The sequence below is a fragment of the Daucus carota genome, chromosome 3, assembly GCF_001625215.2.
Source record: "Daucus carota subsp. sativus chromosome 3, DH1 v3.0, whole genome shotgun sequence".
Classification (NCBI taxonomy): domain Eukaryota; kingdom Viridiplantae; phylum Streptophyta; class Magnoliopsida; order Apiales; family Apiaceae; genus Daucus; species Daucus carota.
The window spans coordinates 32,678,450-32,703,457 of record NC_030383.2 but is presented as its reverse complement, the minus strand read 5'-3'; the positions used below and the strand labels follow the sequence as shown (position 1 = coordinate 32,703,457).

At 34.6% G+C, this 25,008-nt stretch overlaps 1 protein-coding gene and 2 long non-coding RNA genes across 3 annotated transcripts; 2 read left to right on the top strand and 1 right to left on the bottom strand.

The window, feature by feature from the left end:
- Positions 1-2,752: 2,752 nt before the first annotated feature.
- On the bottom strand, positions 2,753-4,135 carry LOC135151492 (uncharacterized). The gene is made up of 3 exons (XM_064089972.1): positions 3,678-4,135; positions 3,431-3,593; positions 2,753-3,022 (listed from the first exon to the last, which is right to left on the bottom strand). Exons 1-3 carry the CDS (start codon positions 4,133-4,135, stop codon positions 2,753-2,755), a joined length of 891 nt encoding a protein of 296 aa, XP_063946042.1.
- A 10,629-nt stretch (positions 4,136-14,764) lies between these two features.
- LOC135151756 (uncharacterized) lies at positions 14,765-15,484 on the top strand. The gene is made up of 2 exons (XR_010290647.1): positions 14,765-14,935; positions 15,198-15,484. It is a non-coding gene; the product is annotated as an uncharacterized LOC135151756 (long non-coding RNA).
- A 4,601-nt stretch (positions 15,485-20,085) lies between these two features.
- Positions 20,086-22,333, top strand: LOC108204094 (uncharacterized). The gene is made up of 5 exons (XR_001803622.2): positions 20,086-20,398; positions 20,641-20,716; positions 21,011-21,174; positions 21,320-21,882; positions 21,954-22,333. It is a non-coding gene; the product is annotated as an uncharacterized LOC108204094 (long non-coding RNA).
- Positions 22,334-25,008: the final 2,675 nt, after the last annotated feature.

Here is a 25,008-nt window from a genome sequence, read left to right as displayed (position 1 = left end):
AAGATAATGTTCAGAAGCTGGTATCTACAAATGAATCCCTGGACAAGAGGATGACCATCATTGAATCAACTCAAGAGAAGATGTCCAAGCAGCTTGAAGCCATCCAATCTTCACTTTCTCTGATAACTTCTATACTGATTCCTGATGAGGATGATGTCAAAAAGGGGGAGAGAGTAGCTAAGGTCAAATGCAAGTCTACTACTCAAACTCTGAAGAGAAAGAAGGATGATGATGATGATGTGGATGACTTCACAAAGAACAAGAGATTTCAAACAGGAACTGGTGGAAGAGTTTCAAACTCTGACAGTTCAAAATCGAAGCAAAAGTCTGTTCCAGTGCCAACACATAATGTCACATCTGGGTCAAAGCAAAGACCAGTGGCTGGATCAGATAAACCCATGACTGATGAAGAGCTTGCTAGATTGATTTTTGAACAAGAAAATCCAGAAGTCAAATTGGATTTGGAGTTGATTGCTGCAGAGGAAGCTGAGCTGAAGAAAGAACATGTTGAAGCTATAAACTCTGGAAAAATTCAAAAGCCTGCAAAATCAACCACCAAACCAAAAGAAAAAGGGATATTGATCAAGGAAGCTACTGTTGCTGATAAGAGTTTACCAGTCAAAAAGGTATACTCTGAAGATGAATATACATCCAAGGGCAAAAGCAAAGTAGAGGAGCACCTTGAGAAAGGCTGGGATAAGAAGAAGTCTACAACCTCTGACAAAGATCAAGTTGTAAAGGAAAAGAAATCAGAAGCTGCAATCTCTGACAAAGCTTATGTTGCAGAACCTCAAAAAGAAAGATTAACCTCTGACATAGCTCAAGTTAATAAGGATGCAAAGAAAGACACAACCTCTGACAAAGCTCAAGCTGTGTTCAAACCAACGATTACTCCATTAGCTGGATTTGCAAAGCCTAGTCTGATGACTGAGATAAGCTTTGAAAAGGGCTCAATTCAACCAATCTCTCATCGAAAAGCAGGAAGAGACAAAGGAGGGCTGGGATCCAAATATGAAAAATTTGATCAGAGTATAGGATCAAGACCAGATGACCCCTCATCTCTCTGTGCTCCCAAGACTGGAGCATTGCAAGAAAAAATGGACAAACTTGATTCAGTCCAGCTGGTGAAGAATGACAGAGGAGATAATATTCTTATCTACTTCATGTCTGATGGAACAGTGTTTAGAGTACTTGAAGCAGATCTCTATGCTAAACACTGGGAGGAATTGAGATATGTATCACACATATTTCAAGTGAAAAACAAGTCATGTCAACACATCTCCAACCTACTTAAAGATCAAATCAGAAGAAAGATGGGTATTACAGGAAATAAAAATGCTGGACCTTTCATTCCTAAATACCTCAATCATAAAGGACAGCTGGTTGAGATGAAGAAAAATTCAGCAAAAATAGTGACAATAGCTGGAATCAGAACTCTTGCATTTAATGAAGAGTCTGATAAAGCTTACAATATCAGGCTGGATAGAGACTTGAGAAGAAACAAGATATATGATCTCAGAACTGCAATTTATCAAACTGGAGTTTCAGATCCAGAGCTTAGAGAGATCAAGAGACAGATGATTACAGTACTTGAAGAAGCTGAAAGAGAACTCCTCAGAAGGTATCTAAAGACAGCAAATGGTGTCTATGAAGCTAAGGAGTAAAGTATCTGTAAGTTTTAAAAGTTTTCTGTTATATAGTTAAACTCTGTTGCATTTGACTTATCTGTTTTGACATCATCAATTATCTGTTAACTTGCACATAACTTATTTATGCACAAGTTGGGGGAGATTGTTAGATATAATTGATGATTACTAATGTTCTTAAAGTTTGTTTTAGAACAGAAGTGATCAGAGTTTAAGCTGGAAGCTGATCAGAGTTTGATGAAGCTGATCAGAGTTTAGTAAAGTCTGACCAGAGTTTGATAAAGTCTGATCAGAGTTTACATAGTCAAGATTCGTCAGAGTTTACACGTGGAAAGAGCTCAGAAGCGGATATACTTCAAGGAAGGATAGAAGCTGAGGAGTGATTTGCTGACTATGGAAACTAAACAGAAAACTGGAGCAATCTTTGATTGATAGAATACATAGCTGATTTATAGGATATCAAATCAGAGATTGATTTTGTAACTGTGTCTATATAAACACAGATTAGGGTTACTCTATATGAGTTGAGTTATCGAGTATATTGTTAAGAACCCTAGCAGCTCTTAGTGATACATTATAAGTCACTGAGAGAGTTTTTGTAACCATTCAAGCTTTGTGAATAAGAGTTTATTGTTTTCAATCTCTTATATTGTCATACTGTGTTACAGATTGTGATCACTATATCATTTTATATAGTGAGTTTATAGGACCTAACATAATATATATAGACTTTTTTTTGGTAAAACCGACCGACCCAAATTCTTCCACGGTCGGTTATGTGTGGTCGGTTATGTGTGGTCGGTTTTAAACCAGAAGAGTTTCCTGATCCATATAACCGACCGGCACATAACCGACCGTCTTTTAAAGAATGTGTTCGGTTTTCTGGGCATCTTATGATAAAAACGGTCGGTTATGTGTACTATCGGTCGGTTTTCTGGTCAAAAATTGGAAAAAAAAAGATTCAATTTGCAATTTCAATTACCAATCCTGTACCAACATCAAATACCAATACATAACCAAATTACTAAGCAACCTAAACAACATTGTATATCATTACACCATTGTATATCATTACACCATTATAAATCATTACACAAATTTAAACATCATTGAAAGTTATCAAAACCGTCATCATCTTCATCATCATCTTCATGATCATCATCATTATCTTCATCATCATCTTCATTATCATCTTCCTCTTCTTCATTGTGCTCAACATCATCATCATCTTGATTTTCATCATCTCGCAATTCGTCTTCTTCATAATCATCATCTTGATTTTCATGCAGAATAAATGGTATTTGTCCATATTGTGCAAAATCAACAAATAGTGAAAATGAGCTAGCGGCATTAAATCTATCTTCTTGAAAAGCGTCCTATATATCGTTTTGCACAATAGTTGATTCATCAATCGGACGACTTTTAGATTTGACCACCGTATATATTTGGCTTCGTGGATCCAATACGCTAGGAGCATAATACACTTGAGAGGCTTGACTATTTAAAATAAAAACTTCGTTGGATCTCAATCTTGAAGTTATATCAACTATCACCACTCAATTTTTATCGATCCTCACACCATTTTCGAGACTATCAAACTATATACATTTGAACAAATATACGTGATTGCATCCTTGATAAATAAGCCTCACAATTTCTATTAGTTGACCATAATAATCAAGATTATTTTCGTGCAAAGTTCCCTTAACTACAACACCGGAACCGGATGCGGATGATGTTGAAAATTTATATCCATTAACTTGACAAGTTTCAAAAGTCATGACCTTTAATGCCGGTCTTTCTAGCAAGTCCATGAAACGAGGTCCGTCTATCTCGTGTTTCTCAACCTTTTTCTTAAACCAATCTTTGAATCGAGTTTTCACAATATGATCTAATTGTTGAGGCGTTGTCTGAGGACGTTGTCTCATAACTCGATCTTGGTACCTCCTACAATAATGCATAAATGTCAATAACATGAATTTATCATAAAATGTATTGACAAAAAATTATCATAAATTGTATTTACCATACCTTAGATAAGGTTGAACTTCAGGAGAGTTTAGAAGAACATATTCATCAACTAATAATTGCTCATCATCATTCAAATATCGACTTCGTTCTTTTCCAAGAGATTCACATGGATATTTAAAAATTTCTAATTTATCGGTCTTTTGTACATCAAACAAAACTTCGTTACGACTTAATTTATTGTGAATCGAGTCAGATGCAAAGTAAAAAGAACAAATATTGACAATCCCCTCCTCCATATATCGTTCGGCAATCGAACCCTCAACTCTTGCTTTCTTACCGACCTTTTGTTTTAGTTTCCCCAATAAACGCTCAATTGGATACATCCAATGCCAGTAAGCAGGTCCGGCAAGTCTTATTTCTCCCGCCAAATGCGCAACCAAGTGTTCCATCGAATCACACCAACTTTGAGGAAAAATTGTTTCCAACAAACACAATGCCTTCGCAACCGATTTTTCCATTATTTCCAAATCGGTTTTTGTAACCGTGGATGAGCACAAATCTTGAAAAAATTCACAATCGCCGTGATAGCATCCGCAATAGGCGCCGGTAAAAGCTCACGAGTTGCAAGATGCAATAATTTTTGAAGAAATATATGACAATCATGCGATTTGAATCCATAAAATGTACACTCCTCAACATTACAACAACGAGATATATTTGAGGAATAACCGTCTGGAAGTTTCAGTGAACTAATCCATTGGCACAAAAGTTTACGTTGTTTTTTTATAATGGAAAAAGGTGCTTTGGGTGACTTGCCATTTTCATCGATCCACAAATGAGGTAACACACCAAAGTGCTTGCAATCCGCTCTTGCTTTTTTGTGATCCTTTGACTTTTTCGCATTCACAATAGTAAAAAATATGTTCTCGAAAACATTTTTTTTTCCGTATGCATGATATATATCAATTGAATATCGTAAACTATGTGAAGACCAATAAGGGTGTTCATAAAAAATTGGAATATGAGTCCAATGATGCTCTTCCCCATATCTGATACTCCTCGCCTTTGCATTAGTCTTTCCGGGTGGTGGAAAAACTAAACCGTCAAGCAACTCCTTTACACCCTCCCCGGACAAACGACCACGAAACAATCTTCTTTTGGTATTATCAAACAAATTACTTTTCCGACGTAGTGGATCATTTGGTTCAAGGAATATTCGGTTCGTGCCATAGAAACTACATTTACCACAATGTTTTAATTGAAACCCTTGCACACTTCCAAGACACACTTGACATCCTAATTTTCCTTTACCCGACCATCTACTTATCATACTCATAGCGGGATAATCACTAATTGTCCACATAAGAGCCGCTCTCATTGTAAAATTTTGTTTCGAAGATTGATCATATGTTTTAATTCCTGTATTCCACAATATCTTCAATTCATCAATGAGAGGCCTTAGACAAACATTAATATCTTTGCCAATGCTATTCGGACCCGGCACTATATCGGTCATAAACATATAGGGCTTTTTCATACACATTGATGGCGGAAGATTATAGACAACTACTACTATGGGCCACACACTATATGTTCTTTTCCCGGTAGGGCCAAATGGGTTGAAACCGTCGGTTGCAAGGCCAAGCCTTATATTACGAATATCTTGAGCAAATGATGGATATCGACGATCAAAATTTTTCCACTCTTCTCCGTCCGCGGGATGACTAATTTCTCCATCTTTGACATGATTGCTGAGAATGAGAAGCTGAAGGGTGCACAGTTGGCGTCCCTAGAAAAGAAAGCTGATGAGAGGCCATCCAGTTCTTCCAGGGATGAGCTTAAGGAAGAAATTCATGAGTTAACTGTCGAATTGAGATCCAATCATGCACTTTATATGGCCAAATTTGATGATATCGACAGTAAACTGGATCAACTCCTCAGGAACTCAAAGTCTAATAATGTCTTCAATTCTGACAATTATGATGATTATCCGAATGACATGGATGATGATGACGTCTTCGATGCTACCTATCGTCAAGCAGAAGAAGAAGGTAAATTTGATGAGAGTTATTTGTTTCAGGATGAAGAACTTGTTGATCCTGAACATGAAGAGAATGTCCGGAAGTTTAAAGCTGAGAATGAAGCTAGGAAGCGTAAGCTTCGTGATTATTAAAGACTTCTAGAGGACAAGTTGATAACAGAAGAGCAGATCAAGATCGAAAAGCAAAAAATTTATGATGCTGCCTGCAAGCAGAAGAATCTTGATATAAGGAGGAAAGTTGGAAAAAGCTGGGACATTGCAAAGAGGATCTTTAATGGACCTCAAAGGGAATCTTTCGATGACAACAAGTTCTTATCTCTGATCTACGATTTTCGAGAGGTAAACCCTGACGAGGATGTCTTTATGCATGCCTTTGCTTTAGAGTTGGAATACTTAACTGTGGCAGTTAAGGGATTGCTAGAAGAATGGGAGCTAATTGTCTATACACAGAGGAATAGTTCTTTCAGATTGTCTGTTGAATTTCTTAAATCATTCTCTGTATCTGAGCTCTGGGTACTTCGCAACAAGGTTAAACGTTGCTCCAACCTGAACGAACTCCTTCGCGACAAACTACTGGATTGTGTTGTCTTCAATAGTCCACAGGTTGTTAAGAATCCATATTGTGTAAAGTTCGTTCAGAAGGAAGTCTTCTGCACCGTCTATCTAAATGAAGGAGCCTTGCCAAAGTATCCTGCCAAGCGACTGGCTCTAGCATCCACTCTACTTCGAACCAAGGGCTTCGCTTCTAAAGCCAAGTCTGATGCTGATGATATGATCTTATCTTACTGCACCCGAAGAAATATTTCTCAATACTTTCGGAGGATGAAGGGTGTTACAAAATCTCAGCCATCAGACTTCCATGAAGACCCTGTGGAATTGGAAGTGTTACATCAACTGGCTCTGGCAAGGGAACGTAAGAAGCGTGGTGAATCCACTATATCAGAAATGCCAACCAGAGAAGAATCATCAACTCCTGTCCTTCACAGTTCAGATATAGAAGAAGGAGAAGTTGGTCTTTAGATTTGATAAGGAATTTGTTATATATGTTCAGAAAGAACATCCTTGTGTAATCAAATGTACTATTTTGAATTCTGGTGAATGTTTAATTAAATACCAGAAACTTTTTGCTATTTACAATTCATGTTTAATCCTTTGTCTTATCAGTTAGTTGAGTTATCCTCTCGATAATTTGCATGTTATGTTAGCAAACAAATAGGGGAAGATTGAAAGGCATATGTTTAGCCTATTTGTAATTAAAGAGGTATCAACTCAACTATTATAAGAGAGCTAAGTAAATAGCAAGCACTATTGAAGGAATCCGTACGAAGAACGTCAAGTGATTTATTAAAATCATATGTCTGAAGAATTTCAGGATGCTGCTGCACACCACTGAAAGAAGTTCATTAATATGTTCAAGCCTCAGTGTTCAAATAATATTTTGTAGCACGTCTAGAAGTCCAGAAGGTATAAAGTTTTAATACTTTATTTATTCAGAAGATTCCATACTATTTCTACTTATGAAGAAGAACTACGAAGACAAAGACTCGACGAACAAGCCACTTCTCAAATGTTTAATTGATAAAGAATATTTGATTCAGCTAGATACAGATGAACCAGACAGTACATTTGTGTGTCAGCTACTCAGATTGAATATTCTGCATCAACAATAGGTGGTAGTTCAATCAAGACAAAGAATCAGATTTTTTAAAGGAAGTCAGAAGGCCTGCTGCTGAAAAAATGCACTATATAATTATTCAATTAATTAATTCACATCTCAAAATAATTATATAAGTTATGTAATTTATTTATTAAATTAATTCACACTCGAATTAATTTAATTTATGAATTTATATAATTAATATAATTTAAGTGGATAATTATTGGATTAATTATATTAAGAATATAAGTGTTTTATTGATTTAAGGCACGACATAACAATCTAATTGATTGTCATACCGCACCTTGTAGAATGCATTACAGCAGAAGGCATGACAATCTTTCTGATTGTCATACCGACTGATCTATGCATGACAATCACACATTGTCATACCGAAATCAGTAGGTATAACAATATATTACATTGTCATGCCGCACTACCTTAGGGACCAAGCTTTGATTGTCATACCTTCTCTTAAAGTTTGTCATACCGATTTTGGGAGAGTATGACAATGCTTGTGTTTGTCATACCTTCCCACTTGTGCCATGACAATGCTTCAAAATGTCATACCTTTTCATATAAATATCATAGCACTTGTTTAAATTGTCATAGGACTTCCTAGAGTTGTCATAGCTATCTTTGTCATACTAGTTCAAGTGGTTTGCCTATAAATATGGCTTCAACCTCTTCATTTGTTCTTGTTCATTGCCTTGTAAACTTTCAAGTTGTTTGTAACTTGCTATTGTTATATCCACAGTTTTCTGGTGCTTTGATCACTCGGTTGTTTTAATCCGCCGAGTTAGAATACTTCCTGTCAAATTTATTTTACGAACTAGTGGACATTAAAACGAACCATATTAATTGTATAACGACTTAAAAATTATTATATTAATTAATTAAAATCTGATTAACAAGTGATACTTCAATCAGATTATTCCGCCGTGATTATTTTGTGACGATTGTATTCAACCCCCCCTCCTTCTACAATCGTATCTGGACCTAACAGATGATGATATGTTTGATAGTGTTATCAACTGTCCTACTGCTAAAGTAGTATAAGACACTATTCAAACACTCTGTAAAGACACTAACCAAGTCAGAGAAAACAAGATGCAGCTGTTTGTACAGCAATATAAAAGTTTTTCACTCCAAGTCTGGTGAATCTCTAAATGATTTGTTTAACAGATTTCAAAAACGGCTAAATGGATTAAAACTCTATGGAAGAATCTATCTGGTTAAAGATTCAAATCTCAAGTTTCTAAGAGCCTTGCCCAGAGATTGGAAGCCTATGACTGTTGCCTTAAGACGCGCTCAAAACTTTAATGAATACTCTCTGGACAAACTATATGGCATTCTTAAAACTTATGAGCTTGAGATTCAGCAATATGAGGAACTGGAAAAGAACTCCATAAAGGAGAAGACTGTGGCCCTTGTAGCTGAAAAGGAAGAAGAAGAGGAGAAGACATTAAAATCTGTGGTTGTTGGTAAAGCTCCAAGCAGCAATGCTTGTGAAAGAAAGAATGAATCTGGAAAGAACAAAGGCAAAATCATTGAAGATAATGAGGAATCTGCAACTCAAGATGAGCTTGATGATCTTGATGAACATCTAGCTGTTCTTGCAATAAAATTCTCCAAACTCAAGTTTAAAAGAAATGATGTCATCTCTAGACATTTCAATAGAGGAAATCAATCCAAACCATCTAGTATGGTTGATAGATCAAAATTCAAGTGTTTCAACTATGGTCTAGCTGGGCATTCCTCTAGTGAATGTAGAAGGCCTCCTGCTGAGAAGAAGGGATCTTCATCTGAAAATCTAGATTACAGAAAGAAATTATTTGATCTACTCAAGCAGAATAAATAAAGGGCATTCTTAACTGAGGGTGGTGACTGGGCAGCTGATGGAGAAGACTCTAACAATGAAGAACATGTCAATTTGACCTTGATGGCAATTGGAGATGAAACTGATACTATCTCAACCAGATGGACAAGTAAAAACCATCAATACATCTGATCTTACCAAGATTGAATGCAAACAAATAATTGATGAAATTTCTAATAAAATCTATAATCTTAGAGTCTCTTTAAAATCTTTAACAAAAGAAAATGCTAGAATGTGAGGTCAAATGGTTAACTTCTCTTCTCAAAGATCTTGGATTGCAGAATCTACCTCCAACTCTTTTGAAATGCGACAATAAGGTAGCACTTGCAATTGCTGCTAATCCGGTTATGCATGAGAAAATCAAGCACGTTGAAATTGATTGCCACTATGTTCGGGAACAACTGAAAGAAGGGGTTATCCAAACTGAGTACACACCATCTAATGAGCAAGTAGATGGTATTATCACCAAAATCCTACCATTTGAGAATCATCAGCAACATCTTGGAAAGCTGGGATCTACTCTGCAGACTGCATTCACAGCTTGAGGGGGAGTATTAAAGAAAGCTCAAATAAGTCACATAATTTCCAGCTCAGCTGCTTGGTTTATTGTCTTTTCCTATTTTGTCATGTCCTGTGAGTAGTACTAAGGTTGTTATTTGCTTTTTTTTGTTCTGAGGTTGTTAAGCAATCAGTCATGTTTGTCTACTAGCACTTTTGAGTTGTTATAAGGTTATTGCAAAACTCAGTATGGGCACGACATGAGTAATGCAATTACATGTTCCTCAGTTTCAGTCTCTAATTTCTCAAGCTCTCTTCCTTTATCTTTCTTCTTGGATATTGTGTTAAACAGAATGAATTATAACTGTCAATATAGATAGGTCCTATCCTGTGAATATCCCAAATATATGTACGAGTTTTGTAGTACATAGTAATCATATGTTATCTTGTATGATCTTTATCTTGCGGAATCAGCTTTTAGTTATCAAATGATAGGTTTTTTGTGTTTTAGTGGCAGAAGTTGATTATATGTAACATATTTGATTTAAGTTACCAATGAGGATGTTTTTTGTGTGATGTCTTAGATGTGTTCATATTTCTTATGGACGTCTAGTTTTCTATCCATAAGAAGACAATGACGTCCATGTTTCTCCTTCGAGGTTTTTAAAGTTGCAGATACTCGATCTTGCAAGTTTCAAACAACAAATATTAAAACTTAAGCAGATGACTAGAAAGAGGAAGGCCATGTGTATATTACGCGCGTGACAATGCTTATAATATATAGGGGGTGTTTGGCATTGAGAAGCAGAGCTTCTTTTCCATGAAAAAGCAACTTCTACATTTTGATGACTGTTTGGGTAAAAAAGTAATGCCAACTTTTCTTGAGCTTTTGCAGAAGAATTGAGAAGTTAGGAAGTCTAACTTCTCTTCCCCGGCTTTCAGCTTCTTTTTTTTAACTCGTATGTAAAACAAAAACTTACCTACTTGCATGTAAAACAAAACTCACCTATCTTTTCGTTAGTAATTTATTTTTTAATATGTACTTTTAATAATGATTTTTATATTAATAATAGTTTGATATTTTTAAATAGAAAAAAAAATTATGTTTAAAATTATCAAATCTACCATTTATTATAAGTCAAGTTATCCAAACACCTAAATACTTAAAATTCACCGCATCCAAACACCTCTAATCCAAACAAACTTCTCACTCCTCTTCCACTTTTTTACTTTTAAGTAGAAGTCACTTCTTTTAAACTTAGCCAAACGGCCCCATAGTCTTGAGTTTTTTCTTTTCTTTTCTTGGTTGCATTGTTATTTCTTTTGAGTGTTCTTCTAAGCTACTATAATGTTAGTAGAACACCATGTATAACTTTAAAATTCAAGAGAAATTTGAACATGTTCAACTTTAATTATATACTAGCCTTTACCCCACGGACGACTATATAATTCTTAATTTATTATAAATTTTAATATTATCTTAGTATTATATATTAATGAATTAGATTTAATTAAATCATGTTAATCAAATAATTTTATTTTCTGATGATAATTTAGATTTTATAATTTATTATTTATATATAAATATTTTTCTAATATTAATATGTGATAATTTATCACTCAGTTGATTTTAAATCAAATTTTTAATATTTCACATATCTTTATAGTGTATGGAAAAAGATATTTGTCGTGTAACATATTAGAGTTAGAATATGTTTCGTGTTTGTATTGAAAATTTGAAATATAAAATGTTAGAGTTAAAAAGACTTATAATTAATACATGTTATTAATAGAAATTTGACTTTTTTTCAACTAATTATAAATTATATTTAAAAGGATAATGATAAAAAAAAATTCTTGTAATACAGGATGAGTGTTTTTAGTATTTAAATTGTTTAACATTCTTGATATGTTATAGACTTATAGTGAAAGAGTACAAAACTAAACAAACATAAATTTGTACGACTACAAATCAATATATTTATATAAAAGAGAAGCGAGGGGCGTGTAGGTGGCGCCTCTCACATTGCTCTGTTCAATTTTTCTAATTTTCTGGAATTTTCGGATGAAAAATATCAAAAATTAGAACTACCTTTTTAGTTTCGGATATATTAGAAGCAAGTTTCAGATTATTTATGGAATATAACAGCTTGAAAGTTTTAATCTGATTTTGTTTCATATTATTTAATTATGGGAAAGAGTAGCACACAAGTCTCTCTGCACCTGTAAATGCACCGATAAGTGAAGGTTGTTTACACGGTATTAAAATTTATAAAGGTTGTTGCAAGGTAGTTATAGACCGCTAGGTGGGAGTTGACAAATCCAAACACTGGAGAATAATATAGTCTTGACATGATATTGATGGATGATATTAATAAATTAACTATTAGTGACATGTTTGTTGTTGTTAATTTTTATATGATTTGCTTTGTATACAGGAAAATATTATTCATGCATTATCTATTTGCTCCGTTCAAGCAACTTTTAAGTGAAGGCTGTTTATATAGTATTAAAAAATAAAGGTTGTTACACGCAAGGGTAGTTATATAGACCGCTATCTCAAGGATTTAAGTTAGATGTTTTTGTGCACAATCAATCCAAAAAAATTGGAAGAAGGTGACAATGTAAGAACATGATTACCTTTAAAAAAAACACATATAAAATTAAGATTCGTTGTGCTTTAAATTGTTAATTACGTGTAGAAATTTATTTTCATTTTTTCACCATGAATTATTGTCCAAATTTTGCAATTTTGTATATTAGTATTGGTATTACATTAAGATTTTTATAATATAAAATTTATTTTATCCTACAAATATTAATTTTCAATCATTAATATACTTTTTTATAGACAACCACAAAATTATTGTATTCTATAAATATTAATATTGAATAATTAATATAATTTTTATAGGCCGCCGCAAGGAGCGGCTTCTCAACTATTATACCTATGTTGACTAATCTATACTATACTATTAAAGCCGAAATATTGAAAGTTTGGTCGGTCGGTACTAGGGCCGAAATATGGGCCTATCTATATAACTAATTATTCTTTTTAACTTTGGGCCGAAATACGGGACTATCAATATAATCAATTATTCTTTTTAACTAATCTGGGCTGAAATACGGCCTATGTATCTAACTAATTATTCTTTTTAACTTTGGGCCGAAATACGGGACTATCTATATAATCTATTATTCTTTTTAACTAAAATATGTTATCTTTTTTATATTTTTCAACTAAAAAAATTCAATCTTCTAAAATAATATCGAGCAATATAGTAATTACCTTTTTAACTAAAACACATTATATTTTTAAGATTTTCTAATTAAAAAAATCGATCTTCTACAATTAACACGGGCGACATATATAAAAATATAATATTATTAATATATAATTATTAATAAATAAATGGTGATATTTTTCGACCAAATATATTAATGTTATTTTTAAATACTCTAATGGTCTCAATTTAAAAGTAATATTACAAATCTATACTATATATTATTGTACTATTAAAACCGAAACATGAAATATTCACTTTGTCGGTCGATCGGTCGATTTAGTTTGATAAACCGGTTCATATTCGATCCATGGACTTCCTTAATTTAAAACATGTTATAATATATTTTTAATTGTCTATTAAACCAAAACATTTTAAATTAGGTTAGTATTATGAATCGGAATTTGGGTTTACGCTTCCCTTTGACTTATAATATGATTTATACTATATTATTAATTATTAATAGCTAAATATTAAAAGGTTTTTTGGGTTGTTTATATATGGGTTTATGAGTCTCCTTAAATTATAACATGTAAAAAATAATTTAACATTGTCATTAATATATATATATATATATATATATATATATATATATATATATATATATATGACGAATTTAACTATTAAGTAAAAGTTTTATATAATCACATCATCCCATCATAATTTTACTTTCAATAGAATTAGTTAAATCTAAAATATATACGATAAAATAATAAATATTATAATCGTCCGTGCATTGCACGAGTTTTAAGCTAGTTATAGTATAGTATAGATTATAATATCTAAATTATTAAATTTTGAAAACCTAGTGCTATTTTCAAATTTGGTAAAAGAATCTCAATATCATAATATATATATATATATATATATATATATATATATATATAGTAAATTACATCTCAATGTGTAAATTGATGCTGAAATCCATTTATTTATGTAATCATGCTTATCTAAAAAAGGTATATGTTATGAAGAAGAAATTGCAAATTATCTTGTTAATAATTACATTCCAGTGAACAAAGTTGCAGGGGTACGTGAGAATTGAGACGGTATAAGCACAATAATCACGGATGGCAGAAAAGATCGATCCGAATGGATATCCGACCGTTTCGACCCGAATGGATTTTACCGAACCCGATATTTTGGATTTGGATTTGGATTTGGATTTGATTTTTAGACCCGAACGAGTTTGGATTTGGATTTGGATATTAGGTATTCCGTATCGAAACTCGACCCGAAATCCAAACCCGATCCAAACCCGAAACCCAAAAAAAAATCCGAATAATATATATTATATATATTTTATATATATTATATATTATTCAATATCTTATATATTATACTAATATATTATAAATATTATTCAATATACTATATATTATACTAATATATTATATATACATGTAATTGTGAAAATTAAAATTCAATTACTCAAGGAAAGCAAGCCGACCTCTTAGAGTCTTAGGTTGTGTTCACTTGGAGTGAATGGAATGGAGGGAGAATGTAATGAATTTTGTACTCTAAAATGGTGTTCATTAAAGAAAATGTATATAATTGTCATTCCTTCAATCATTCCAACCTTACTATTTTAACTTTAACTCTAACCCACATGTTTTGGAAGGAATGCTCATTCCATTTCAACATCATGTTTCTTCACAATCTTTCTCACAAAAAAAATTAACTACATTCATATTTTGTCATCATTATCTCATACTTTCTTCTTTCTCCTTAAAACGTCTATATATATTTTCATTCCATTCTCCCCTCATTCCATTCCATGAAGTGAACACAGCCTTAGTCTCTCACGCCTCAGTTCAGTTCACAGTCAAATGAAGTCATGAATACCTAATATCATATCACTGACCACTCGCCGCCTTCAACTTCAAGTTCAAGTCATCTATGGGATATGCAGCAATATATGAAGACATGGAGTTGAAAGATTCATGCGAGACTCGGCAGGTAAACATATGTGCCTACTGCCTATTTCTGTGATTGTTAAAACTTAAAGGCTATCTTCAATTTTGCTAATAATTTGACGAACCTATACTGCTTTAGTGCGTAACAACATTAATCATCATTTTGTAAAATAGTAACATATATAAATATTTATTCTCTGGAGCACTTGTAAATTGTAAAATAGTAACATATATAAAGAATTTACTTGTAAATTGTAATGGAATGATCTTGTAATTTATTTCTGATTTCTGTTAATACCACACAGCTATAAGAACTAGGGGATGGACTCTGGAGCACCGGAGCAGTGCTGACTGCCGAGCAATTTTCAAGATTCAAGACTAAACTTCCACTTTCCACTGCTGAGCATATTTCAAGCTTTAATTTCCACTTTTCAGTTTGATTTTCATATAAGATCTGTAATGTACTTTGATATTGTGGTTTGTTTTATAACTATGAAGTACTGTGTGATGTTATGGAGTATTCCACGGAGTGTAATGTTTAAATTCATGTTGCTTGATATTGTGGTTTGCTGGATTATTCGAGCATTTTTCAGATTCAGGTGTTTTGTAGTTAATTTTCAAAAAAAAATTTGCAAATTTTCGGGTTTGGATAAAACCCGAACCCGATCCAAATCCGTTGGATCGGGTTCAGTTTTAGTTTTTCAAATCCGTTCGAGTTCGGTTTCGGGTTCGGGTTTGGTGAAAAATTTAAGGTTCGGGTTTGGGTATCACAGATATCCGAACCGATCCGACCCGTTGCCATCTCTAACAATAATTAAGAGAATGATTATCGAAACACATAATTGAAAAAGTTATTTTTAGAATCGTCAAACAGATTTAAAAATAAAATTACTACAATATGATATTAAGGTACCCTGTATGAAAATTAGAGAAGAATCCATTATAAATTGTTCTAGTTGTATAATATTGTTTCAAATACATGTGTAAATTTTTAAAATTACACATAGATTGTGCTGACCGAAATTACACATAAATTTTTCTTCAAAAAGAAAATATTTTATAAAAAGATAAAATTAAAATAAATGCATGTCAGAATCATATATAACAAACGTTATATTAATGCACTAGGCTCCATGACAAAGAAAGTCATATTTGGCATCAGTACTTGTGCTAAAAAAAGAGACGATAAAATATTAAAATTCTAATTGATTACCAAATGAGCAATGGCAACAGAAGGCTGGTTGAACATCAATACAGCTGTTTTCAGCAGTCGGGTATTTTCAGATTGCTTTAAATATATAAACGCTCATTATGATAAGACAACTGGGAGCTTATGTTTGGCAGCCATGTTTCGTAATAGAAGAATATATATGATATATCTGGAAATGGTTTGGAAGTGATTATTAAACACAGGGCTCATAGTCATGTCAATCTGCAGTCGTGCATGCAAAAAGGAAGCTCAGTTTGTTATTAAATAATTGGCTTCCAGTTTATTCATTCTTGGGCTTTATTCATGGCTCATTCTCTCAGTCTCAACATTGGCTAGTTGAAGCCCATTCTAGCTATGAAGCTGAATCAAAGCACTGTTGATTATAATGGCCCATCTGCAAAATAATAGCATGGGAGTCCATTCATGTGTGATCTTCACTGACTCAGCTTTGTTTGAATAGCCTTCTCAGTAATTCATTCACGCAAAAAATCTCTTTACAATGAATTCCCAGACATTTAAACTCTAAGGAAGGAGCTAGAAGAGAGACTATGATGGTTGCATCCACAATCAATTTCACAAGTTTTCCGTCTGCATAAGAATTATTAATGGAGAGAAGTTAGTTTTTTGTCATATTTACTACATAAAAAATTTCTTAGAGTAGTATAAGTTGTACCTTGATTAAGTCATTCATTTCCTTTCTGAATATCCTTGTATGAAACGCCGAGGGAAAAAAAATGATTTATGAACAAAAGATTTAGATTTTGAAGGGGATACAGAAGATTTATTAAAAAACAACCGGTATTATTTTAAGCCCACCGTCAAAACTAGAATGATTTTTATTGACAACTAATTTTTTCTATGGGAACAGATCCCGTAGGAGGTTGACCCTCAACTCTGAATTGGCATGTATTCACCTTAGAACTGTAAAATGATAGGGGAAAATAAATAAGAGAAATTCTCATTCTAACTTTAACAGTGAGTTTAAAAAAATACCGGTTGTTTCTTGATAAACGTTCCGTGTCACTATCTAATCTCAAATCGGGATTTTTAGTGAAAAAATTGAAATCAACATCTTTCTGTTGACGAGGTTGGAGAGACAAATCCCTAAAGCTAGTTGCAAGGCGTTTAGGTAGAAGGAGAGAGTCGAGGACCACTGTCCCATCATGTACATCCAAATTATATTCATAATTTGGATTGTAGAATGAATACGAAAAAGTGACATTAAAAGGTCTATGGCTATTATTAGCACTAAAACTAATAAGATTTGCTGTGGAAGGTTGGAGGACAACTTTATGTGAAGTCAATTTTATGTACACATATGTCGATATAAAAAAAACAGATGAAATAAGAAGACATATGCAAAAAATAAAAGTTATGACACGAAACGAATGACGGTTAGGAGGGGGGTTAACATGAGCCGGTGGTATGATAACAGGGGGAGTTGGAACCTGTACATTGGAAGGAGCAGATGATATAACTTGTCCCTCGGCGTTTTCATCGATCTCATATACATATGAGTATCGATCAAAATCTTCATCACTATCGCTGTAGTTCTCAACTGTACACCAGAAAAGTCTAATTAACATACTTTACATGATGAGATTGATAAACAATAGTAATGGTAAGTAATACTTACAGTACATACCTGAAAATTGAGTTGGCTCCGTTTCATCTTTGGTGCCACTTGTGCTCGCTTCGTGATCATTCCTCTGTTGCCTGAACGGAAATTGAGTCAACTCAATTTCGTTCTTGATGCCGCTTGTGCTAGCTTCGTGATCATTCATCTCTTTGTTGTTGCGTAAAAATATACAAACTCTGAAGAAAGAAAGTAAAAGGCACATATAGTCAATAAAACTACCTAATTACCAAATATAAATTTGCAACGCAAAAAATATAATAAAACAATCATAATATCTGCTGAGAATTTCTTGTTGTAGTCATGTGCGGGAACATGTGCTAGAATTTCAAACCCGTATACATTTTAAACAAACAGATATTCTCTGGAGATCAAAGATGTGCAGAAAATTATGCATGCATACACGGGTGAGTGTGTTAAATTATTTTTTTTAAGAAAAAAAAGACCCAACACAGGTAATATTTTCATAATGATTCTTGCTTGTTGCAAAATGTAGGGACAACCATGTATACAAGCTGAAAATTATAGAATCTATTTTTTTACTCAAAGTAGACACCTAGCTTAGACCAAGAAAACTCCTATACTCCTATGATACGAGTGCCATATCCGAAAACATAATGCACCATGCCCTCAGCATTTTCAATTAATTCAATTCTTGCTCCACGTATAAATCATTTTCCACGTATAAATCATTTGACAAGTTCTTATAGTCAAGATTAAATATATACATAGATTTCAAGAAACTCAAAACATCTGTACAATCATAACAGAATAAATATATATAACCTAGCTACATGTACATACATACTAATTGATACACTAACAAATCAAGAACTCCATAACAACTAAACATGATAAAAGGCTCAAAACCCCCACAAAGAATTCATTACAAAACAAACAAAAAAAATGTAGTAACATATATACCTAATAATCCAAAGGGTCGCCAAGAAACTCCTAATCGCTTTGTTGGATGGCCCGGCCGAGAGAACTGATAGCCTGGGGTGATATATGGGTTTTTTTATTTTCCAGTTGAGTGCAGAAGCTGAAAAGACAAGGAACAAAAAGAGAAGTAATTATTATAAAGAGATGATTATATGGTAAATGAAGAGGTGTTGCTATTTATTCAATAACAATGGTTTATTCAGCAAGGTGGCGATGAAATACCTGGATGATGGTTTGTTGCAAATTTTAAGTGCAACCCGAGGAGAAGTTGCTGCTGTTGGATTGATAGCTGGTGACTGGAATGGAGACAACTAATATACAGGCCAAGACTCGAGTTTATCAGGGGCTGAATTTTGCAGAATGGACAGAGGCAATGGAAATCAAGGAAGCATTAAGCTGGAGTGACTGGGAGAGGGTGGAGATCAAATCTGATTGTTTGGTGGCTGTGCAGGCTATCAGAAGTCTTGAAAGCTACTTTACACTTAAGTCTCGCTTTCTTTATCTCTCACAAATTCACAAACAAAGATGTATACGCAGTGTTTCAAGTGATATCAAGGCAAGCACATTTGTTAAAGGGTGGAGTGAGGCCTTTATATAGGGGTGGATATGAATATGATGGGAGGGTTCACACTTTAACATTTTAAGTGAAATAATAAATATTATTTATTTAAATAAAGAGCATGTGAGGTGCCGATTAATTGCCAAAGATGCATATACGCACCAGAGACTTAACTTTCTAAAATCAGCTGATGCTCCAATATTAAGCTTTTGTACGTATTTAGATGTTTTTTAGCCCAAACAACTGGCTAGCTCTATTTTCAGTTCTGCCCGCCTCTTTTGACGTGTCCATCACTCATATCCAATTGCATGTTTTTACTCCTCCAGTGAGTAATAGACGAACCCACGTATAAGTCCAATCAGGCTTGAGTTACACTTGTGTATTTAATACTAATCCATTTGCTCAGGTGGTTGAAAGCTGCCCGGATCTGAATTACCTCTTAGAAAATGATTACCAGAATTCTGTGGATGTCAACATACGATTCAAACATAAGTGATACTGACAGGAAGAGAAAGGTAACATTTGAGCCAGATCCATAGCTGCCAAAGCTGTTTCAAATGGAAAACTTATGTGTTGTCTCCAGGCATGCAGTGAATGGGATCGTTGAGATTTATAGCGAGATAGTTAACAAAGAAGTGTTTAATGAATTTTACAAGGCAAGTACCTTAGCAAGATACTACCTTGCTGTCTTTTAGCAACAGCCTTAGTGGAATTGGTACAGGCTGACATTGTGATATAATAATAATGCTTTCTGATTAATGTATTGATTATTCTTGTACAATTGTGGCCTGAGAAATTTTAAAACAAGACATGGGGTCACACCAAGAAGATGGTTACGTTTCCGCAATCCACAGTTAAGTAAATTATTAAATCAATTTCCTGTGAAAAAAAATATGAAAGGGATAATGATTAGCAGCTCTCTAAGATACCCTTAACATGGATCATGCTATACCATAAGTATAATGGCACTATCAGAAGCAATCATAGTGACCCTATCAAACGAGTTCACCCTACTTGTTTGATGAATTGAATTGAATCTTCTTTACATTGATTCAATTTGAAATGTTTCACTGTACCGTGAGAATTCTCTTCCCTTAAATCAAATAGTGATTTTATGCAGAAGCACTTGACCTTAGTCACTCATCAGTCATCAGGGCAGGTAAATTATTGGCTTTGTCTTTCTTTTTTTTCCCAGCATTGTCGACAATATCTTGATAAAAATTAATCAGACATGCAGAAGACAGTGTCATGTAAATATGTGATCTATTATAGAATATATTCAGTCTCAAAATCTTGTTTAGAAATTCCAAACATTCTTGTCGCTTTTTTTTTTTTTTGTTTTGGAAAAAGCCAACTTCGTGGACTTTAAAACCAATCTCTTCTCTCTATCACCTTTTACAGGTGAGTGAGAAAGATATGCACTAGAATCAAGCTCATTTATCTAGCCATGGAGTAGGAGAGAATTCACAAACTTCAGGTACTCTCCCTTTGCTTAACAATAATATGTATGTATTTCAATATATGTGTGCTCTTTTGAAATAGAGTTGTCACCACATTATTATCACTCTGTATGAAAAACATGGTTTGACTGCGATGGTTTTAATCAAAAAAAAAACAAATTTTGGTGGGAATTTAATTGTGACTATTTGGTATTTGAATGAATGGTTTGCTAGGTCTTTATAAAGTGTTGCTCATGGGCGAATCTTTAGTATTTTCTGATTACAATTATATCTTTCACTTTTCAATTCCATGAATGGGTTTTATGCAGCAGGCTGGTCTTTTTTCTCCTACTAAATTCAGGATGAAGCTTATGGATCACAAGAATGAAAAAGGATGAATCTGATGTTAAATCAGCTCGGACGCATCCTGAGCTTCAGGATATCGAGTTCGTTGAGAACAGCTTATTAGCTTCTAATGTTGATTATAATGAGCAAGGTCAGTGGTTGATTCACCATACTCTTGCACCTAAATACATTTTCAAAAGCAGTCTTAAATATATTATTGGTATTTGTATTATTAGTTTGTATTTGAACAAAGACCTATATGCATGTGACGTTCTAAGTCCGTTCTTCAATTGCAGTGTATAGCACAAGGAATGCATCACTGAATTCCAACTTGAGTGGCATGGTAGCAAATGGTGCTCAAGCGAATCAGAGTTCTTTCTGATTAAAAGAATTTATGCCAGGAGATCATGGCAATGCTCCGCGCCAAAATTCAGAGGGCTGGCAGTGTTAATTCAAGCTCAGTTCACCCACTGAGAACATTAGACGCTGCTCTACGCTGATAAGTTGCCTTTTTAAAACTCTCAGTTCACGCAATTATCATGGGATTTGCCGTTTGGTGTGGTTTTTGTCAATATCTGCAGGTACATAGGTACATAGGTACATATGAGAGAAAATTAGATAATTTATGTGAATCAAATTTTCGGGAACCATAGGATTTTGGGTGCTATAATATTTTGAATTTTGTTCACGATATGTTTGTATTAGTGGTGATATTTTAAATTATGCACTAATTTGCAGTTGATTGTATCTATCTCTTTTTGACCAGTCCGTTGGATCAAAATTCGTATAAGCTGTTGATTTTGAAAGGCTGCGGTGAAGATTTTTAAAGAGGAGCGTGTTCCAGAGACTTGAGTCGCAGGTCCGAGTTTTAACCGCGCGTATCTGCTCAGTAATGATATCTCCCCCTAATTATTGTGTTTTTATGTCCAGACAAAGCTCGAGCCTTTACACCTTTAATCACTTGTGAGTGGTTTGATATCAGATGGTGTTCTTGCATAAGACATCCAGAAAGTATCATCATTTTGACATATCCGTGGGGTTTCTATTTTTCTGCTTCTTCAGAGTTCTTTATAATTTATTTTGACATACCAGTGGCAAGATTTATAAAGGGATTACAAGAATTTCAATAAAAATATTTATCATATATTTGTGTGGTGAAATTGAATTCTATCATTCTCTCACCCCTATGACTTATCATTCTTTCTATCTTTCATTCGAGTATGCATATGACCCCATGATATTAGTCATTAAATCCCAAATTGAAATAAGTCGCTAAGAGAAAGGCGTCTTTTCTTGAGCTGTTTTGGAATCTTCTAGGGTGAAATACATGTATACTACATACTCACTGGTGTGTGGCTAAAAGTTTGGTTTTATATTATTTAAATCAGTTTAGTTTGCTCTGTTTGGTATATAAAAATGTGTGTGTTAAGATATTACAAGGGAGGCTCTTTTACCCCTTATTATGAGATCTAAGACTCCTATATATAATATCCTATTAGTTCTAGAACCTTCCTTCTTTGTGCGCTTTGCCTTCTTGGGCTGGAGGCCCAACATTAGTCCCCCTCCAACATAGTACCAGATCTTTAGATGTGGATTGTCGGGTTTATCTTTGGAGGTGATGCCTTGGGGCAGATGAAGCCTTGGGGCGTGAAACCTAAGACTCGTGTGGAGCTGTTGAACCATTTTCCAGAAACTCTACTTAATAATTGTTTAGATAAATTTCACGGGAGATCTGAACAACTAGGAAGTCAGAGCCACCCGGTGACACGTTGCAAGCTTTCGAGAACTTGAGAGTTGGAAGTAGATTGGTAGCTTTGAAAGTCGCAACTAATAGGAATCCTCCTATAAGGCAAGGAGCTTCATAACCTTGGAAGTCATTGATGACTAGGGCTTCGGACGTTTGAGGAGCCGTTGAAGGAGGCAGAGGCGCTGAAGCGAAGATGCCATTTGACGTCAAGGAAGCTGTTGACATAATGAACTAGAGCCGCTGAAGCGATGAGGCTGATCATTGAACCATTTTAGATGTATGCAGATCTTTAGATATGCATTCCAATATAAAAAGAGTAACGTTTCAGCTGTTGCTGACAGAGATTGGAAATGTCATCGCCATGATGGAGAGGAGTACTCATGTCATCATCACAAGGAGTCTAAATATGCGATGAAGCCTTGATTTGAAGAGGCAGTGAAGATAACTCTTTCTGAAATTTATTTTTTCTTGAATTCCATTAAGGCCTCCACAGCATGACTTGGTGAAGTGTTTATCCACTGTAATATCATCGTCTAAGAGAGCTCTTAGAGTCCAAGAGTTGGGCGCTCCAAGAATTGTAATATGTATTGAAGGATACGTCAAAAACATGCCGTTTAAGAATTTGTAATTTGTATTGAAAAGTTGTAATTTGTATTGAAGAATTGTAATTTGTAATTTGTAATTTGTATTGAAGAATTGTAATTGGACGCTCAAGAGCAATTAAGAATGCTTAAAAAATTGGACGCTCAAAGAGCAATTAAAAATGTTCCGAGAGTTGTATTTAAGGACGCTTCGCAAGCAGGATGCCTTACAAGCGAAACGCCTCACAGGCATGGCGCCTCACAGAGGAGCGCCTTAAAAATTTGGACGCTCAAAGAGCAATTAATAAAGCTTCAATAACTGGACGCTCAAAGAGCAATTAGTAATGCTTCAAAAATTGGACGCTCAAAGAGCAATAGAGAATGCTTCAAAAAATTGGATGCTCAAAGAGCAATTGATAATGCTTCATAAATTGTACGCTCGAAGAGCAATTGATAATAACGCTTCAAAAGTTGGACGCTCAAAGAGCAATTAATAATGCTTCAAAAGTTGGACGCTCAAAGAGTGATCGAGAATGCTTCAAAAATTGGACGCTCAAAGGGCAATTAAGAATGCTCCAAGAGCTGTATTTAAGGATGATTCACAAGCGGGAATGCTTCACAGAGAAACGCTTCATAGGTAGCACGCTTCACAGACTGGACACTTCACAAGCTGGATTTACCAACGCTTTAGGCTCTGACTTTTAAGGATGCTCCGTGAGTTAATTTTAAAACACTGATGAGCTGGTGAACTGATGAACTTCACGAGATCTGTTAAGTTTTTTGGTTCAACAGTTTGCGAGAATGAGACACATGTCGGATCTCTGATCTTGGCGGCGCGTAGGTCAGCCGCTGCGATGGCACATAGCTCCACAATATTGACAAAAGTTGAAGTCGCAGGGAACAGAGAACAAATTGATCACGCCGATCTCAACGAGCCTCCGCGTCAGGTGACGCCTCAACACCACTTGCGACGAGTTAAGGCTAATCAGAGTGATTGTGACTGTCGGAACAGCGTCGTTCGGCGGTGCTGTGGTGTCGTAGCAGGCTGCCTTACTGGCATTCACTGCTCCGATTTTCCTGTCCATTGTAGAGATGAAAAGCCCATGTGTTTGTCTTTTTAGCGCTCGCCACGACTCTATGGAGCAATCTGACAAGTTGTTGAACCATTCAAGCGTTGTACCATTGGGGCATGTACAGAAGAAACGGCACCTTGCTATTTCAGCATGTCCAAAAAAGCTCATTCTTCCATCGGACATATTGATAAAGTCCAACGAATTAGTGGTTCCATCGAACTGCTCAATCGAGGGTATTTTCAAATGCATATCTATTTTCGCATTTTCAATATCCTCCGATAATAGACTATCACTGGGGACTTCTAGCCTCCAGACTGTGTCTTCATTAATTCCCTAAGAGCCGCCATTTCAGCTCACAACTTCACCACTTTTGACGAACAACTTTTGTTTGAGCCATTCTCCTTCAAATCCTCATCCTCGGACCAATCGTTTGATGATGCCTTTTTCTTACGAGGGAATGAACTATATGAGCCAACGAGATCCTCCCTTCCAGAGCATTCGTAATCCTCCGTTTAATACTTTGCTGAAACAACATGCTCATCCTTTTTTTTTTTTTTGCAAACTCCCCTTTCCATTTCTCGGTC

Coding starts and splice junctions, on each gene's coding strand:
- LOC135151492 (XM_064089972.1), bottom strand. CDS start 4,135: ATGGAAAAATCGGTTGCGAAGGCATTGTGTTTGTTGGAAACAATTTTT. Junction 3,594..3,677: donor GAAGTTCAACCTTATCTAAG/GTATGGTAAATA, acceptor GCATTATTGTAG/GAGGTACCAAGATCGAGTTA. Junction 3,023..3,430: donor TAGAAAGACCGGCATTAAAG/GTCATGACTTTT, acceptor AACGATATATAG/GACGCTTTTCAAGAAGATAG.